Here is a 19,123-nt window from a genome sequence, read left to right as displayed (position 1 = left end):
ATGCCTTTGTATACTAGACCGAGCTACTCAAATTTTGACGTCAGTTGGTTGTGCACTGGTATATTAAACCCTTGTTTCACACAATAGCGGGACTTCAATTCAAGAAAGTAGAATATTTTCTCAATAAAAGATTTAAAAGAAAAATCTATAGGCCTATAAACTCCATAATAAACAGGGAATATTCTTAAATTTTTTTTGAGGAGATGACCACTAGCATCCAAGGTCTTAAAAATAGGATGCTGCTGACAATAATTTCTTGTTTATGTATTATAAATCAAAGGTGAACCGGTAAAATTTCGGCGTTCACGCCAATATTTCAATCATCACGCCGGTTTCTAATAAACAGAGAAAAACCGGTTGTTTGGACATCAAATTGTGGGCTAATAAATAAACTAAGAATATAAGTTTTAGTGTAGGTGATCATGCCAAAAGACAAAAGCTGCGTGTTTGTAAACACAATTTGTGGCGAAAACTGACGTACTTTCGAGTCCGGTGCAAGCTTGTGCCACACTTTTGATCATGGTGATCAGCAAAGTGCATCCAGTATAAACTTGCCTACTACCGTTCTGCAAACCCAGAGCCTATAGCAGTGATTCCCAAACTGTGTGCCGCGGCACATTAGTGTGCCGCTACAGATTCTCAGGTGTGCCGCGAATCTTTTTGGAACTTTTGAAAAGAATTGTATAAATATTTAAATTAAGGCATGCAGACAAGCATATGCGACCTAAAAGCTTTCTAACTGCTTCAATAGCTGATAAATAAGCACATGTGACGATGAAACCAATTATGGCATTGCCGATAGAGTAGGGTAATTTTTTAAAGCAACTTTCCTGCTCTTGTAAGTGTGCCGCGAGCGTTTTATAATTTTTCTAGTGTGCCACAAGCTGAAAAAGTTTAGGAACCACTGGCCTATAGGGTAGTATAGGTCTATAGACCTTAAGGCCTATACAAAGCGACCAGTCGACCACTAACAACAGACCAATGTTGACGAACTAGGCTACGGCTCCTATATTGCTTGATACAATAATATCGGTGGGCCTAGCCCAAGCCAACATACTAACCTACTTGTATAACTGTCGGGTTTCGTAACCAAGTACTTCATCAGTTTTCTTGAACAGCAACCTCTTCTAACCAAGTATATTCGGTTATAAAGTGTAGGCCTATCTGTAGTTTAGGCCTTTCTCTTTACGGATTTGGCTTGACTGATGATCTATCTCAAAAATATTAGGCCTACAGTTTAATGAAAAACAACGTCATTTAAGTTAGTATCGTCAGAAGCACTTCTTCAATAACTTATAACTAAAGTTGGGCCTATCTATGGCAACATCCATTTTCCGTCACCAGCAACCCAATTAATCCGAGCTTCTTCCTACTAACAAAGAGAGATTAAGTAAGGCTGACATATCTTCAGCACTCGAAAGGAGAACAAGTTCCGCTGCGAGACGCTTGCACATCGGCGTATTTACTGTTGCGTTGACAGTGACGAGATGGGATTAACCGCTGTCCGCTGGATCTTAACTTTATATCTATTCTCATATAGGCCTATATACGTAACTTACAATAGCGGCAATTTTGAACTTGAAAAATTTTCAAACGCTATATAAAGCAATTTCGAAATGGTTTCGATTTTGAAATACCGTACACCAGCCTACTATTTGATTTTCTAATTTCCTAGATCAGCGTGGTCCAACTGAAGGCCCGCGGGCCAAAGTTGGCCCGCGAGCACCGATTTTTTGGCCCGCGAACTGATAGTCAGCTTTGATAGTCGCTATTGTCGTCTTGTCGAGGAAGAACCTCGACCGCAGATGTCACATTGATCAACATTTAATAGCTAAATTTTGAACTATTCTAATTTCAGTTCCAATATCAATGTCACATTGTTTTTCAGTTTTAATTTCATATTTCTTCAGTAATCAGTTCTAATTTAAAAACATTGGCCCGCAAAATAAAAAAATTTTATGATTTTGGCCCGCGATGAAAAGAAGTTGGACCACGCTGTCCTAGATTATAGAGATAAGGAAACACCAACCGGAAAATGTGGTGAGTGGTGTACAAAAACGAATGATGACGTAAAAGTCTGCGAGTGCGCTTGCTGCATTCAATGCCCCCAAGGGTATTTTAGCTGGACCAAACTGTTTTTATATTCTTGACTGCGAAAAAGCCAGAAAAAGATGAACGATGGTTTTGTAATTCCTGAAGACAAGTTAGATCAGCGGCAATTACTAAAAATTTTAATACGGAAAATATTTAACTTTTTTTCCATATATTCGATTTATTAGATTAACAGCAGTAAAACTCACGCAAGATAGACAGGCGCGATATTTATGTCACGACTAAAATAGAAAACAGAAAGTTATCGGTACAATATTATCTATCAATGACGTCATGTTTCGTAAAGCAGAAGTTTGAAAATAAGAGTTCTATATTCTATTCGATTTGTATACTCTGATATCCCTTCATCATCACATGATAATTATCGACAAGAGAAACTCGCAAAATATCTCAGTTTTTGGCCTTCTTTGTGAAGTAAAACAAGGTTCTTGCTATTAGATCAGTCAAGTTGCTTGACAACATGCTGCTACTTACTTAGCGCTGTAGTCAACTGAAGTCAGAAGTGTAGGTCATTGGAGTTTAGCCTATGTTCAATTAGGCGTCATGTGAAGAAAGTAGTGACGTGAAGCATTGTAAATTTGTAGTTGAATAAATTACGGTTGTTTTAAACATGAAAAATTTGGTCGCCTAATCATTTGCATCCGTGAAGTTACGGTATCTTTTGGACCGCGGAGTAAAGCAGTTTAACCACATATCAATTACAGTTACACAGACCACTATCATGCGTAATATCTACGGTCGAACTCATCTCGTCTCCAATACAGAATAAACGTATTAAGTTGGGCACTCTTGAATGTTGCAAATAACACCCCGATCGGGAACCACCGCTTTACCCATGTGCTTTGATTGTCATGGTCATAGATGCATTGTGTCGTCACAATCAGCGCTTCCCTTGCAAATTGCTTCGGTGTAAACTTAAGTTTTATGCTTGACTGCTGCAGCCTACTCGTCTGATGTCATATTTGCAAGCGCTGGAGGCAAAACGTGGATTAACATTCATCAGAGAAAAGAATTTTAAACATCGAAACAGGAAAAGATGTCAACACGGAGACTGAGTTTCATCACTTCGCCGAGAGATACGTCCGGGTGCCGTCTGCATACATCTGTAATAATAATAAATTCCTACAACTGACATAAATTGAGCTTCATGTGACATCGCGCACTTTTACTGAATGGTGATGACGTCTGAGAAAAGTTTCTTCAATTCAAGGGCTGTTAGGTTACGTCATATCAGGATTTATACGAGTTGTGGCCATGGCGATATCCAATCAATGTTTCTATGAAACGGAATTACGTCATCAAACCAGATCAACAACAAGCGAGTTAGACCGCGAGAGTCGAAAGCGGAAGTAATTGAAGGATCCTACCTCGGTGAAAGCGACTTAGCATTGTCCACCGCGGTTTCTCGCAAGCGCGGTCTCCACGCCTGACAATAACAACTTAAGCTTCCTGCTTCCTGCTGGTCTGATCAGCGCTGAGTTCGAAAATAGTATTTCTGAGTCGAGGCAACTGGCGACGAACGCTTCTGCAAAGTTTTAGGTTAAAACTTCGTATAAAGTCGGCTTCTCACAGACAATTTTACCAGCAGTTTATTTGACTTGACCAAATCGCATAATCATTAGTTTAATTTAAACAAATCTAAAGCTGGCCTAGTCTGGGCAAACTGCGAAGAAATTAAAACTAGGCTGGAAAGAGACCAAGAGTGACGTCATCATCGTGCTGTGTTTGAAGTTGTTTTAAACGTGTCGAGGAATCATGCACAACGTCATACTCATGCTTGTTGACGTAATACTTTCCAGTGTCGCCACAATAATAAGTATCTGGCAATATTGCTTAAACTGAGAAGCAAGTCCAAAAACAAGTTGTTCTTAAATTAAAGGATAGTTGTCAGTAAGTATAGAACGGAGAATGGAATTTCAATAACATTGAACTAATTATTGCCGAAGATCTATCGCAAAAAGCGCAAATATTTAACGCTAATTAATTTAAGAGGCAAAAAGCGGCGACCATGACGTCACAATGTGAAACCAACACGCTGCATGGCTGGCGCTTGCAAGTATGGAGAAGATAGGGCAAACCTGGCTGACAGGTTTAGGTGGGCGATTATTTGCAGATGAGATTTAGTTTCAGCGGTGAACATGAAACGCTCTCTCTATAGTTACTCTATACGAACCTCACCGCCATGAGCATGCATTGTGACGTCATCATTGCCGAACTGTATTTCAGGAAAGTTCTAATAAATAAATTAATTTTAAAATAAAAAGGTTTTCATGGAGATATCTCCACAAGAGGCGCAGTTGGCGCAAAGACTGAAGGATGTTTGTGACCAGAGAGGACGAGAGATTGAAGTTGAACAATCTGCTCCTGTTTTCCACAAACTCGGACTTTTCTACAGAAAACTGAGTCCAGACAAGATAAGTCTCATTCAAAGTTCTGTTTTGTTGGTGGCCGCTTGCATAAGACAACCTGATAACGATGATTTTAAAAGAGATCTCAGAGAACTTTGCGCTCACGTTGTAACTCTGGCGAGCAGTCCGAGAAAAAGTCAAGGTTTGGAGCAAATTGCACTTGATTTGGCCGATAAGTTAAAACGCATGAGAGAAGAAGCCGAGAAATCTCTTGCAGGGCTGGAAATTATTCCCTACTCTGTGGCTGATGAGCAGCTTCAAAAATTATACGACGCAAAAATCCGAGACGTCGGACTCATCCAAAACAAAATAGCTCAATCCTATGCAGAGAGCATGGCCTACGTCTCAACCCGATGCATTGACATATTGGGAAACCCCCCGTGTCGATATGCGCTTGTCGGGATGGGCTCGTTGGCGAGAAAAGAAATTTCTCCTTATTCTGATTTTGAACACGTCATTGTGTTGGAAGATAAGATAAAGCAGGACACCCAGTATGAGAAGATGGTGGAGTACTTCCGATGGTTCACCGTCATCTTTCAAATCATCCTCGTCAATTTGGGAGAAACCATTATTCCTAGTGTTGCTATCCCTAGCCTAAATGACGTTACAGTTCCAGGTGGAGATTGGTTTTTTGACGCGACAACCAAACGTGGCGTTTCGTTTGACGGCTTGATGCCACATGCATGCAAGATGCCACTAGGCAGGACAAAAAAGACAACAAAGAAGCCATGGACGACAGAGCTTATCAAGACAGTCAGCGACATGCTGCAATATTTAGACTCGGCAGAAATCCTTAAAAACGGATACCACCTTGGCGACATTCTCACCCGAGTCTGCTTCGTGTCAGGGGACGAGCGGTTGTACCGCGACTTCAGCGACGGAGTGCAACTGTCTTTGCATAAAAACCAAACCTCTAACGCGGTGGAGATGATGACGCAATTGAACGACGACTTGAAAAATTTCGACACTTTTGTGAGTCTGTCCGGTTTGCAAGGCTCTGGCACCTGCAATGTGAAGCGCGTTGTCTACAGAAGCACGACGCTTTTCATCGCCGCGCTCGGAAGGATTTATGACGTAAATAATGCCTCATGCTTTGACATCGTTGAGGTTCTGTATGAACGAAATATGACGAATGAATACACAGCGCGTCATCTTAATCTCGCTGTGGCACTCGCCTGTGAAGTTAGGCTAAAGGTTTACATGAGGAAGCGATGCCAAGACGACTGCGTGGGGAGGGAGGGCTACTATAGCTCGAGCGACAACAAAATAATAAATGATCTCGTCTCCGTCATCGGGAAGAGATGCTTGGTCGATTATTTCGTCACAGCACATCTTCTGCAAATGTCCTTGAGGAGCAGTGACCCACTGAGAGAGCTGGATGACAAACTCTGCCGCTCAACGTCGGTGAAGTTTAACATCCTCCACTACCTCGGCTTTGACTCTGAGATGCTGGCAGAGTGGGAACAGATGGGAAATCTTCCTCAACAAACTCCTCCTGACGACGAGCACTCCATCCGCTTCTTCGTCGCCAAGATTTACGAGAAAAATAGAGAATTGGATAAAGCTCTCCCCATGTTAGAGTGGTTGGACCAACAGGAAAACATCGATGACGACACCAAAGTTCACGTCATAATCAGCAGGGCGTGGGCGTACCGCGACACCGGTCGCTACGAGGAAGGTATGAAGTACGTGAAAGAATCAAAAAATACGATCGAAAACTTGAAGATATCGGAGGCGAAAAAGAAAATCGAGCTGGCTTGGCTCGCCAATACGCTTGCCAGCTGCCACTGCCATCTGGAAAATTTCGAACTAGCGCTTGACATCTACAAACGCGAATTGCTCTATTATGACGATGATCGAATCTCTTATAGAGATCGTAGGAGAGCTAGATGTCTTCTCGACACCGCGAAATGTGCCTTAAAGCTTGGATTATTTGACGAAGCTATTCGATCGGCAAATGAATCGAAGCGAACGAATCGAAGAATTGAAATTCGAACGAAGGAGAAGAATTCTGTATCTTCGATTTGCGACTGTCGTGCTCTGCTGGGAAAATGTTATGAGAAACAAGGAAATTATGCGGAAGCAGCAGCACAGTTTAGTGCAGAGTTCGAAATGAGAAGCGAATACGTTCCAGCTGGCCTTAACGAGAACGATAACGCAATCAAACAGGCACAGGAGAATTTCAAAGCAGCTAAAGAAAAAATCGAAAACGTACCAGTTGTTTAAAAACAGGAAAGTTTTGGTTATTTTTTGCCGGTGTAAATGACGATATTTGGATGTTGTCATCTTTTCTTGCTTAAAGTTAATTGATGTTGTTCCTTTTACATAACGCCATGCTTTATCCTACAATCATTTAGGCATCATTTCTTCGTTTTTATTGCAACACTTTAAGTTTAGGATCGCCCAACTTGAACCTGGACTTGATGGGCGCTTCAGCATCGCGACATTGGAAAAACGTGTTCGTCTACGGGCAAAACTTGAACACTGCTCTACTCGGTTACCTACGTAAAGTGGCGTACCCCGTTCCCGTACGTTTTCCAAATCGCGCCCATTCGGATACATGTGTACATGCGCAATTTTCCGTGTTAGTGTTAGTTAGTAAAAGTCAAAATCATTTCCTGTTATTGACAAACGCATTGCGCTTCAAATTGAAATTTCTGTTTCTTTGTTTATCTCATTCAGGGTATAAATGTATCGTTGCATGCTATGATTTTATTAGTTTTAATATTGGTATTAGTATTAGTACTAATCTTTAATGTTGAGTTCTTCAATATCCAGTTTAGAGTTTTAAAAGTTCAATAAATGAGAAGAAATAGATCGTAATAACTTTGTGAACGAATTCCTTAAGTCATCGTGGAATGTAGAGTGATGCGCTTTGATTGCTAATGGGTTCTTAAAATCCTTTTTATATGAATAATAATATTGTTGTGATTTTTAGTTTTGTTTGAAGTAATAATGAAGAGTATTAAAACCGATATTAATCAGATTATCAGTGTTTAAAAATTATACAAACTATTCAACTGAAGTTTAGGAGTTTCTAGACAGGATTCGCAACCTTCTAATCGTTCTTAAGAGTCAGATTGCAATATATTAAATATCCATAGCATGGTATATATTGTATAACACAGTAACCACCACACGTCACGTGGAATTTATTTTGTCGAGCTGGTTTGTCAGGTGTTGAGAGCTGGAAATATTCGTTTTTTTGGGCCTCAAATGATGTTTATACTGGCTGATGTTTCTTAGGCATTTTCGGATCTATAGAGATAATTTTGAGCTGTTTATTACATCTTCACTTACTTTCAACTTTTTACTTAAAAATGTAAAATTTGATAAGAGCTTCCATAATACACCGCACTGTACAGATTGTAAGAGGAAGGAATTGTATTGTGCCACCTAGTATGCAATGTAGGCTACTTGGGTTGGTTGTTATTAATTACACTGGTCAACAAAAATTTTGTTGCATTTCTACCAACACTTGTTCTTACTTAATTTGGGGGCGCTGAATCCGAATCTGACCTTAGTTTTTTTCTGCAAGGTGTAGATTTTTTGCAAAATGAGATTTTTTCTTTTTTCTTTACTAAATTCAAAATTTCTGAAAATTACATGATTTGGCAGATGACGTTCTTGCTTATAGTCGAATAACCAACCTCAAAACAAAAATAGGTTGCTAGAAATTATTGTGTTACCACTAGCATTTGTATTTACAGACAATTAGGCACCAAATGTTTGATAAAATGTAACAAAGATCATTTTTGCTGGTAAAATACATATAATAAGCAACTTTTTTGCAAAATGACATTGAAAAGAATGATGGAAATCCAATAACTGAATAACTTCTTCGTTTGTACGCTTTTGAGTTTGCTGCTTTAATTTTATCATATGACAAAGCAGGGAAAGTGTAAAGAAGATGATGAAAGGATTCATTGTCAGGATTTAGAGCTTTAAAAAACGGTGTTATTAGACAGTTTGATGTGCAGGGGCGGAAAAACAATTTTGTCTCTGCTTACGATTGGATTGAGGGTTACATTAGGCATGCCAACTTAAAATGTTTCACGTAAGAGCCGCTCCTTTTGTGTCCAATGTTATTCACGTGCTCTGTTATCCCACATGCATAGATAACATAGAAGTTTAGTGTATCCTTTTTGCTGACCTAGCAGAAAACTAACCATTTTGAGGTTAACACAAATGATCCAGTTGTGCTCATGTTATCTGAGCAAATCCATAACAATTCTGAAGTCATCATGCCATTCCTTTAAGACAGTGGAGTGACCAACTGGAACAGCTTCATAAACATTTCCATTGTGTAAAAGGACACACTTGAGACTGCGCTTAGAACTGTCCAAAAACAATCGCCATTGTTCTGGATCATACGAGGAGATACCCAATTGTTCGAGAAGACCAGGTATATCGTTGCAATATACCAGCATATTTTCCTCTGAAAAGTAGGGAAGAAAGAGCTCTTCTCTTTTTCGAAAAAAGGAAACCTTTACAGATTGATCTAGAACCTGTTTTTCCTTGAGTCTGGAGGCTATGAGCTGAGCTTCTTGCTTGGACAAATCTAAATCACGTACTAAGTCATTCAGTTCTTATTGATTAAACTGCTGAACAGCTACTCTGGTTTCACCAGAAGAGTGTTCAGATTCTGTATCTGTTCTTTTATACTCCATTTCCATAACCTCTTCCCTTTCCGATTCAGTTTCCTCATCTTCAGAAAATATAAAACCACTAAAGACTGGAGGAGGGAATCTATCAGAGTGCGGAACAGGTCGTATAGCTGATGGTATACTTGGATAAGAAGGCATTAGTCGGTTCTTCCTGCCAACACCTGTCATATTTACCATGCAAAAGTAGCAGTCAGTCGTGTGATCTTGGGGTTCACGCCACACCATTGGAATGCAAAAAGGCAGACTCTTCCGCTTTCCTTTTGTTCAGTCTCTGAGCATTTCTTCGCAGTTATGGCACACAATATGTGGAGACCATTTCTTATCTTGATCGCCAAGATGTAAGCTTTGAAGGCAGGCTTCACGAACGATGTTATATTTCATCTTTGACGAAAGAAGCGTATACACACCACTCATATAACAAAATGAATCAGGTTTATTTTTGCATTTACGAGTGTAAAATAGAGCTTATAACCTCTCCTACAGCATCTATCCGCAATACCTCACTATAATCAAACTGCTTAGCTTCTTCAAACGCCTTAAACAGCAGTAGGCTACAACGTAAAAGAGCTGAAAGCTTCTATCTGAAACACTGGTACTGTACCATACAGACTGCGTACACTAAATATGAGCCAGAAACGAAAAAATTTAAATTTTCGATTGCATAAAAACTAGAGCATGCATAAAAAAAACTGATTGCAGATTTGAAATCAGCATCCCATGATTGTGTGGAATCAGTTAAAAAATCTCATGCAACAAAAAATAAAAAAAAATTTGTTGACCAGTGAATTATTGCTTAATCGTTTGTTCGTTAGTCTGACTCCATTGATTGCGCGTTTATTAACCACTGACAGCCTAGTTGAGCATCACAGTACCAGATCCAAACTGTCAATGTTTTGAATACTTACATATTATTATTGATTCTCAACGAACGGTTACTGTTTTCAGAGCACAGAATAAAGCTGTGTCCACGAGTTCTGACATAATTAATCAGTTAAAGGATTCACCAATGCAATGCCACAATAAAATAAATATTACATTATTACTAACTTTTGTAGGCCTACCCTAAAAACAAAACATTTGTATGCTCATTCATTAGCTTTATAATATGTCACCCTTCCACCGATATAGCTCGTTTACGCTACTTTATTATTCGTACTGTGATAAGGTTTGAAATGTAATAGATTCATGAATATAAATTGGTTGTGGTTGTAGTAAAATGTCTTTTTTAGGCTTTTATGACTAAAACCCTTGAGAACCATCGACAACAGAGTCTTACTTTTTACGATATCCATGCTCTGGATCTTCAAAATGAAATCGTTGCTCATTACTAAGCTTAGTTCCTTTTCTTTTCTTTCCATCTACAAAATGACAGCTGCAGACACAATCCTGTGCATAATTTGGTTTATTATCTTTTCGTCTGTTAAAAGCACAACCCACCGTAAACATTAACTTTGGTAGAAAGGTCGCTCCATATGAAGTATCTTAGATGCTTCAGTTATTGGCACCGACCAAATTTGTGAAAATGTAGTGTAGTTGTTGTAGCTGGAGGGTACCGCCACCGGTATACTTAAAACCTTAACTTTTACCAACTAATTTTATGACATCTGACGTAGAACGACTCTAAGTGTAAAACAAACACAACTACTACCGTTTTTGATTATTGTATTATCCGGTTCTGGTACTGCGTTAATAGACTTGCAATAGACTAGACTTCCTTAGGAAAGCGAGCACTCGCCGTCGTAGCACAACGGCATGTCAGAAAAGCTGTATGTACCAGTCGCTATTGGCAACCAAGTTATTTTGGCGGTCTATGGACCCTTTCCGAGTTACCGCTGCCATTTCGTTTGGGTGGCAAGATTTTTTCGATCGCTGATACTTAACTATGGAAATCGTCGACCTACTTTGATTCTTTGTTAAATTACAAGCATTCTGCCCATTGGATTGTAGATTTCGCTCAGGTGAGTGGCATATGAATTCCTTTACGCGATAAAAAGAATTTGAAAATATTTTGCCCAGTTACGTAGTTCTTATTTTACAGCGCTTTGAATCTTACGCACTGGGCTTGTCCGATATGACGTTTAGGTTCATGGTCAACGAAAAATGTGGCATAAAATGCGTAAGAGTTTGCGTGTAATCTATGGCGCATTACACAACCTAATTTTGCTCGGCATGTCAAGCAAAGTTTAAAATAATCAACTAAAAGTAAATACAAACCGAATTATTACACTCAAACGAGCCGCAGATACCACGCAAATTCGTACGCATTTCACGTCGCATCCTAAGCTGACCACGTAACGTGACTTTGTGTTGAACCAGTCCAGTGCGTAGCATTCAAAGCACTGTAAAATAAGAACTAGGTAACATATTTTCAAAAGTTTTTTATCGCGTAATGGGAAGCGAAAATTAATATGATAATCGTTCTAGTTATAGCACAATAAAACACATGCTCATGAACAATTAATTAGCAGGATTATGGTCTTGTCAGCCGTCTGTTGTCAGTATTCTGCATGTACAGATGTGAGGGTTACGCATTGTTGTAAGTTCGCATCGCGGGTAAGTACGCAAAATTTATTAAAAGTGTTGGATTCATGTTTATCGGTACGTTTTTAGGCATAAACATCAAACCAGATAAAATAATCAACAAAATAAACTGATAAGGCAGAAAATTATCTTTGCTTCCCTCTACCGGGTACTAGCGATGAAGAATCATTGCCAAATTTTGATTGCACAATTTCCTTCAGTCCAACGATAAAGAGTTCGATAGCACGCCAAGTAAGAAGAAGCACCGTGTTCAAAGCGATGAAGTGAACAAACGCACAGTGTCTTAACCCTTATCCAAACCGGGCTCGCGACTTTACCATTTTCCACTAGGTGTGGCCGACACTGCACACACATTTTCAATCGTTAATTACTCCAAAACTATACGTCGTAAACTGATCGGGTTTTTACAGGTTAGTAGCAAAAACATCTGGCTTCCTGTATACATCATAATTGTAAAACTAAAGAAAGTGAATTTAGTGTAAATTAAGTATTTCTAAAAGTGATACATTTCTAGAAATTTTTCTTGTGACGCCGCGTTCCCGCTGTGCGGAAAACCAGCTGACCGCGAGAAGAGAAGACAAGAGAATAGTTAGTCGAGTTAGTGGTGCGTAAATGAGTAAACGAAAACGATACGCTTCAATGTGGAGAGAGAGCAAAATTTTGAAAATATGACAATATCTCAAAAATTAAAAAATCCAACTTTATAAAATAAACATGGACAGATAGCTGAACATTTTTTAGGAAAAGTCACCAAATTTCAAGTTTCTAGAGCAAACAATGCAACTGTACGCAACGTTTTGCTGTGACTGTGTGCAGGAGAAGCCACACCTAGTGAAAATAGGGTTAACGTAAAGCAAATTTATTCCTGTAGTCATAAAGCTTTCTCATTTGCTGTCAGTACAAAATGTAAGTTTTTTTTGTGCACCGGACAGCGTAATTTCAAAGACTGGTGTGCCACAATAAGCAACAGAAAGTGTGCACCGGTATGCGCGATTGTGCACCAGGTGTCTCTGTTTGGATTTACTTGCAAAAGTCGAATTGACCCATTTTTTTGCACCGGACATGCCCAAATTGAAGGCAGATAAAATCTTTCAATTATTATCATCCCACATTGAAATTGACTGCTAGAGTGGCAGAAACACAAAAGAGTGACGTAATGAATACTTTATTTTCAAATCAACTTTTCTGATTGTATTGACATCGACGAGTTTTTAAGTTTGATCAGCAGTAATAATTATATAGCTATGCTAAATATGTTATTGAATAAAATAATTTACCATTTGAAACTAAAGAATAAGTGGTTGCAGTTTTAAATCTGAGTTGGTTGCTTTGCTGGGATTGAATTTTATGCAAAAAGATATCAAAGAGTTGAATGCACTGAAAAGTGGTCGCTTAAATGGGGAGGGCGCATTGCTGGGTGGTTGTCTTAGACCAAGTTGCCGCTGTAGATCCTACACAATTTATTGAGATATAGACTATGAAGATTTGAGTTATTTTAGCCTTATTTTGACTTGAGCTGTCTGGGTGTGCGCTAAATTTTACTATTTGTGCTGATTAAAATGGGAAGAAAGACAGTTTTGGCGGTGACCAGCCGCAATTTGCAGTGTTGCCGAGTTGCAATTCTAAATTTTGAGACTTCAGTAGCCAGAAGTTATTCAACTAATTAACTAATTACTGTTTTCATACTTAAGTGAGCAATAGCCTGTTAAACAGCAAACTTTGTATCGGCTGCTGGTTATCAATTCAAGAAAATAGCAAGTGCAAAGCTGGCCAGCTGCTTATAACGCAAGTAGCTTTTTAGTTTAACAAATGACTGGTGGTGAAAGAGAAACTACAGAGTTGGATCGACTTGTTTGCTTTGTACATTTGCTGGTTAATGGTGATAAGTTGGTTGTGAATTTGTGAGGTCACATACTGAGAATGAGCTGCAGAAAACGCAAGAACATTCCTCTCGTACCCGTGGTTGGTTTCGAAGTTCGATTTGAAGAAGGCTGGCCGAGTCAAGCACCCTCCTGTTACCATGGTAACCATGAAAATATCTCAGTGCGTGATCCTATGGTTAGATTGTCATGGGTTGTTTGATCCCATCTAACCAGTAGTTTGCTAAACTTCGTGGCCGTGCTAGATGTTATGAACAACATGTTACATTATTATCTTTGTGTATGTTTTAAGTCTTTTCGACTCTGTCGCTTTTTTCCGTCTTTTAGCACATACTGATAGCAACTAACTTTATTTTTTCCTGCCCACTGTGCCATTGATGAAAAATTAAATTGATCGATTGATAATGTTGCTATTGGTGAAAAATAGACTTTTATTTAATGCGATTTTGTGTTCTGCTTTGTTTTTGCCAGGCAGGCAAAATGTTCATCGAAATCGAAGTGATCATTTGTTTACATGTCTTAACAGGTCCAATGCTTTTATTTGACAAGTACGTCGATGGTAGAAAGGTGGAAACATTTTATGCGTGCTCTGCTCAGAGGGAAGGAAAGAATTGCTCCAGTAAGACCCAGGTGCTTGCCTTGTTTCTTGATCAGATATTTATTCCATTTTCAAGTGATGAAATATTTTATCTCTGCTTCATTCAGATGCCATGGAACCATGAAATGATGTCATATGATGATGTCATAGCAATTCACCCAACCAAGCGGAAATTTTGCTGTCAATGCCAGAAGGTTTGTGCAAATTATTCCATGTACTTTAGTCCACCTCTTACACATTGCCGTCAACAGTTCATTAGGGAAGATGACTCAGCAACTCACATAAAACATGAGAAAAAGACGGGGATAACAAATGCTGACCTCATCACACCATCACTTTTGTTTTTGACCCCAAAAGAAAACACGAAGACGAATGCGGTACATCTTCTGCTTTGTCACCAATTCTCTCACTGTGGTTGTTCTTTAATATTTTTGGATTTGATTTCAGCAATATTTCTTGAGTCACAATACAATTTCATTCCTGCATTCAACGCTGAAGAGATTACAAATAAGCCACGTTGTTAACATTGGGATGCCGCGACTGCACGAACACATCCAACATGAAATTGATGGCACTATGACAAGCATTTTGTTGGACATCGATGAGAGATTTGTAGGTTGTTGTGATTCACAGTTTATTTTTAACTCATAGACATCACATCATTTACACCTGCCCCGTGATAGAGCATGTTCTGGCCGAGGGAAAAATTCCTCCAATTCAACATGTTCAACCAACATTTCTTCCATGATGGAAGCGAAGAAATCTTTGATGAATTTTTACAGAATCGATCAAAAAGAAAAAATATTGCTGTTGTGTTAGACCCCCCGTTTGGTGGGTTGGTGGACTGCATTGTGCAAAGTGGGTTGTGATGAAGTTGATAATAAGAATTGAAAATGGCGCACCAAATTAAGCTGTTGTACTTTTCAATATACCTTGGTTAAGAACCTTACAGAGCTCTCCATAGGTGATTGTGTGTTGAAATAATTCACTTGATTTAAGCAATAAAATGGATGAGCTCAAGGACAATGGATGAGGTGAATGAAAGCAAGAAATTCTCTATCTTCTGGATCTTCCCATATTTTATGGAGAAGCGCATCACCGATAATTTTCCATTCATGTCGATGTTGGACTTCCAAGTTGATTACGACAATCACAAGAAGTTTAAAAACGCTTTGACGGGCAGAAAGGCGTCTCCTGTAAGAATATTCACAAATGTTGAAAATGAAAGAATAGTTCTGCCCGGGGAGAGATACAGGTTTGTGATACATTTTGGTTGGATGGTGACATTTTGTTTTGGTATCGACATCATCCAGCTCATTATACATGTCTTGCTCAGGTTTTGTGTTCCTTGTCGCCGCTATGTGAGTGTTGACAACGATCACTGTAAGTTATGCAACAGCTGCCCATCCAAGGTAAGTCCCATGCTTGTTTCTATGCTCTCCGCTTGTCTCATGGCTGTTCACGCAGGATGGAAGAAAGTGCAGACATTGTGAGAAATGCAAGAAATGCGTCAAATCAAGTAACTACATTCTTTTATTTGACTTTTGTTGTTCAATTGAAAATGGTTAAAACATTTGGATTAAAAGCTACAATGCATTAAATGGCATAAAAATGTCTCGAGTTGTGTTAAGTTGCCCAACTGCAAAAGTTCTATTTAGACATATTCATGCACTTCAAAATTTTGAGTTGTTTGACTTTAGAACGACTAATGATTGCTACGACTCCTTACTATTCAGGTAAACTTCACTGCGATTCATGCAAACGATGTCAAATTCCGTCCCATACCTGTCGAATTGATGACGTCACTACCTGTCACCTGTGCGGCGAAGGAAGCCACAGAAGAAAGCATTGTCCCTCCCTTGGTGCACCGCCCCTTTTCAAATAAATTATTTTTCTACGTCACTTTGTGGTTCTTGCATTACGTCATAGTGTAATCTAGCTTATAAGTTAGGGGAAACCCCGTTTCACTTTTTTAGCTTCATGATAATCGAGTTTGTGACGTATCATAAGAAGAATAGCCGCAGGTGATTGTGACGAGGCGTTTGTCTCGATAGAAGGCAGGCATCAGTTAGTGAGCGAGCAGTGAAGTTAGAATGAAAACTCGAGTGTTTGTCCTCACCGCTCTGCTGTTGAACGCGGTTCAACTGAGCATCTACTCGGTACGGCAACTCCACCTGCGAGCTGCAATCCAGACCACTCAGCGTAAGATGACGTCAATGAAAGGTAGCAATGACGTGTTTAACTCGAGTGTCAGCGACATTTCTCGCCGGCACCAGTCGATTAGAAAGCAGCTCAGTGGACGATATGGGGCAGTGCGAGCTCTTATGGAGGATTCTAGAAGGAACTTCATCAGAATTAAAGGCGTTCAGGAGAAAAAAGATGAAAACCTCGACGAAAAGGTAAAACTCGATCGAATCCTTCCCGTTTTGCTGTACAATTGCATTTAACTTTTGTGATGTCATAATAGGTCGTCGAACTCGCACAGTTTCTTGACGTTCACCTGACAGTTGATGACGTAGAGAGAGCGAATCGGATCGGCGAAAGGAAGAAGAAAAAACCGCGGACCATCGTTGCGCAACTCTCTTCTTACAAGGTGACGTCAACCTGTGTCACATGATGTCTATGAGAATTACGTTTTCGACTCTGTGTTTCCTTGGCAACAACTTCTTGTGACGTTCTAACGCGGTTGATATTCCTCAGTTGAAGCAGAAGTTGATCCGTAAAGCCACGAACTATGAAGGAATAATGGAATTCACCATTCAGGATGACGTATCCAATTACGTAGCCCCGATTGCGCCGGTCCCGCAGGAATCAACGTCACATGCAAAAGGTTGTCCCCATATAATGCGTCATTATTGTTTCTTTCTTATCGCATAATTCGTCTTCATGCGCAGGATGTGGAAGAATTCTCTCCATCGGGGCTCCGGTCACTCAGGTCCGGTCGAACGTCAAGTTCGGTGCCTGGCTTCGCGACCCGGTCCCCACTTCCTCTGCTAAACCCATCTGGGTCTTGCCCCACTTTTGGGAGAATGACGTCATAGAAGAGTACTCCAGTCTTCGAGATTTATCGCGTCATCGTCCACGAGTGACGTATAAGCTTCCTTATCAGTGGGCAGGTTGATTGGATAATGTATGCGCTTGAGATAGACATCTTATATCAGCTTTAGCTTGAGTTCCAACTCTTGATTTCGATTTATTTTTTCAAAGTTTAATAATTTGACCTTTCACCTTTTACATTCTGTCGTTGTTTCAGGGACAGGTCACGTGGTGTACAACGGTTCCTTGTATTTCAACAAACACAATTCCTCGTTGTTGGTGAAATATGATTTCTATACTCAGTCGGTTGCAATTGAAAAGCCGTTAGATGGCGCCGGATTTGAAAATGTCTCTCCCTATCAAGTAGGTTATTCGCCCTCTAGTGTTCAGTTGCGCGAATTTTACGTTGACCAGATTTATTGCTCTTAGTGGTCTGGTTCGACCGACATCGACTTTGCCGCCGACGAAACCGGCTTGTGGGTAATTTACGCGACCGTAGACAACGCTCTTGACATTGTCCTCAGCAAACTGGACCCGGGAACTCTCGAGGTGGGTCATTGTGCAGACTCAGGTCTGGTGGGAGCGAGCCCTTGGCGCCCAAAAGTTCGCTGTTTGTCAACTTCAGTAACTTTGTCGTGATTGGTAGATCGAGGGAACCTGGAACACGAACTGGAGGAAGCATTGGTGCGGGAACGCCTTCATGGCCTGTGGAGTGTTGTACACGCTCAAGAAATTCAATGAATACGAAACTAGTTTGAGTTATTCTTATGACACCAGCACCAAAACCTTCAAGCACATTAACGTGAGCGCATCATCTCTTAGGAAGTTTTTAAATTTGTTTTATTAATTGTTTCAACTTCACAAATTGCAGATTCCTTATCTGAACAAGTACCAATACAACTCGATGCTCTCCTACAACCACCTTGAGAAACAGCTCTACGCCTGGGATCGAGGCAACCTCGTCAATTATAACGTCACTTTTAATGTGACATCACCGTGATCGTAACTTCTACTTAAAGAAGTGTTGTCTTAAAATGTCAATTGTGACCTCATACATTAACATTCTATGACGTATGGATGTCCAAGAGTTGGTTACCGTTGCACTTTGCTGACATTTGCTCAACGGTGTTTGTTTGCATCGGTGCTAAAATTTATCTGTTCAAATGAAATCGCTTAAACTGTTGCTTTGATTCCTTGATTAAGACTTAGTCGGTCGAATTTCGGCGCAGAAAGGAGCAGTCGCCTCATCCTTTATGCTCTTTGGTGTTGCTTGACAAAGCGTCCAACGGATGACAGGTTATTATTGCTGACATAAACTAATTTCCGAAGCACCGAAGCCAACCGCAGAATCACTGCCAAGTTCATGACTGCATCAGATATCTGTCTCCTTCTGTTGGAGTTGCCTGTCTCTTAAGTGAGACTAGCTCTGGTGGGCCATTGAGATAGTTGTTAAGATCGTCGTTAACTTTTCCAATCTTCTCTCTTTAACCTAACTCGTGAGGTCTTTATTCTGTAATAGCTATTCTTTTATTACAAGGTCTTGGTTTATGAAGTCCGTCACATGAATAAAATTAATCCAAATTAGGCTACAATCTGTCATGCCAAGAAATGGAACACTCGATCCAGATAAGTCAAATGAGACACCGGTCCCAGCAAAAGTTTTCCGTTCTTGGTGCTTGGCAAGCAAGATTGGAGCATTTTTAGATAACATTTGGTAATCTGATTGATAAGTAATACTTTTGTTTGAAACAATCATGATAAATTGCAGCAAACGATGTCTTTTTCAAATAATTGCTGCTTCGTCGAATGATGAAGAAACGACAAAGTTGTCTACCCATGATTGCACAGGCAGAACCACATTATAAAATGTTGGAACAACAT

At 39.8% G+C, this 19,123-nt stretch overlaps 3 protein-coding genes across 5 annotated transcripts; all 3 read left to right on the top strand.

Annotated features, from left to right (window-relative positions):
* The first annotated feature begins 3,539 nt into the window (after positions 1–3,539).
* Positions 3,540–7,506, top strand: LOC143468488 (uncharacterized). The gene has a single exon (XM_076965740.1). The coding sequence runs from the start codon at positions 4,383–4,385 to the stop codon at positions 6,744–6,746; it is 2,364 nt and encodes a 787-aa protein (XP_076821855.1). The 5' UTR covers positions 3,540–4,382; the 3' UTR covers positions 6,747–7,506.
* Positions 7,507–12,849: 5,343 nt separating this feature from the next.
* LOC143468515 (rRNA N(6)-adenosine-methyltransferase ZCCHC4-like) lies at positions 12,850–16,108 on the top strand. 3 transcript variants are annotated; one of them, XM_076965786.1, is made up of 10 exons: positions 12,850–13,771; positions 14,135–14,227; positions 14,314–14,400; positions 14,458–14,583; positions 14,654–14,818; positions 14,890–15,064; positions 15,206–15,461; positions 15,543–15,618; positions 15,674–15,725; positions 15,943–16,108. In XM_076965786.1, exons 1-10 carry the CDS (start codon positions 13,649–13,651, stop codon positions 16,089–16,091), a joined length of 1,302 nt encoding a protein of 433 aa, XP_076821901.1. In that variant the 5' UTR covers positions 12,850–13,648; the 3' UTR covers positions 16,092–16,108. The 3 variants fall into 3 exon arrangements, with proteins under 3 accessions (XP_076821901.1, XP_076821903.1, XP_076821902.1); XM_076965788.1 differs by having other exon boundaries at positions 12,860–13,771; positions 14,135–14,238; XM_076965787.1 differs by having other exon boundaries at positions 12,865–13,751; positions 14,135–14,238.
* Positions 16,109–16,258: 150 nt separating this feature from the next.
* LOC143468513 (noelin-3-like) lies at positions 16,259–18,425 on the top strand. The gene is made up of 8 exons (XM_076965784.1): positions 16,259–16,605; positions 16,674–16,799; positions 16,907–17,036; positions 17,101–17,322; positions 17,460–17,605; positions 17,672–17,791; positions 17,889–18,044; positions 18,114–18,425. Exons 1-8 carry the CDS (start codon positions 16,300–16,302, stop codon positions 18,240–18,242), a joined length of 1,335 nt encoding a protein of 444 aa, XP_076821899.1. The 5' UTR covers positions 16,259–16,299; the 3' UTR covers positions 18,243–18,425.
* The last annotated feature ends 698 nt before the right edge of the window (positions 18,426–19,123 follow it).

This window comes from Clavelina lepadiformis, chromosome 8 (assembly GCF_947623445.1).
Source record: "Clavelina lepadiformis chromosome 8, kaClaLepa1.1, whole genome shotgun sequence".
Taxonomy (NCBI): domain Eukaryota; kingdom Metazoa; phylum Chordata; class Ascidiacea; order Aplousobranchia; family Clavelinidae; genus Clavelina; species Clavelina lepadiformis.
The sequence above is the reverse complement of the archived record's forward strand: the minus strand, read 5'-3'. Positions and strand labels throughout refer to the sequence as shown.

Excerpts from the sequence above, each read along its gene's own strand:
- LOC143468488 (XM_076965740.1), top strand. The coding sequence starts at position 4,383 with ATGGAGATATCTCCACAAGAGGCGCAGTTGGCGCAAAGACTGAAGGAT.
- LOC143468515 (XM_076965786.1), top strand. The coding sequence starts at position 13,649 with ATGAGCTGCAGAAAACGCAAGAACATTCCTCTCGTACCCGTGGTTGGT. Across the intron at positions 14,584-14,653 it reads AAAACACGAAGACGAATGCG|CAATATTTCTTGAGTCACAA; the intron begins GTACATCTTCTG and ends ATTTGATTTCAG. Across the intron at positions 15,619-15,673 it reads GCAACAGCTGCCCATCCAAG|GATGGAAGAAAGTGCAGACA; the intron begins GTAAGTCCCATG and ends CTGTTCACGCAG.
- LOC143468513 (XM_076965784.1), top strand. The coding sequence starts at position 16,300 with ATGAAAACTCGAGTGTTTGTCCTCACCGCTCTGCTGTTGAACGCGGTT. Across the intron at positions 17,606-17,671 it reads AAAATGTCTCTCCCTATCAA|TGGTCTGGTTCGACCGACAT; the intron begins GTAGGTTATTCG and ends TATTGCTCTTAG. Across the intron at positions 18,045-18,113 it reads AAACCTTCAAGCACATTAAC|ATTCCTTATCTGAACAAGTA; the intron begins GTGAGCGCATCA and ends CACAAATTGCAG.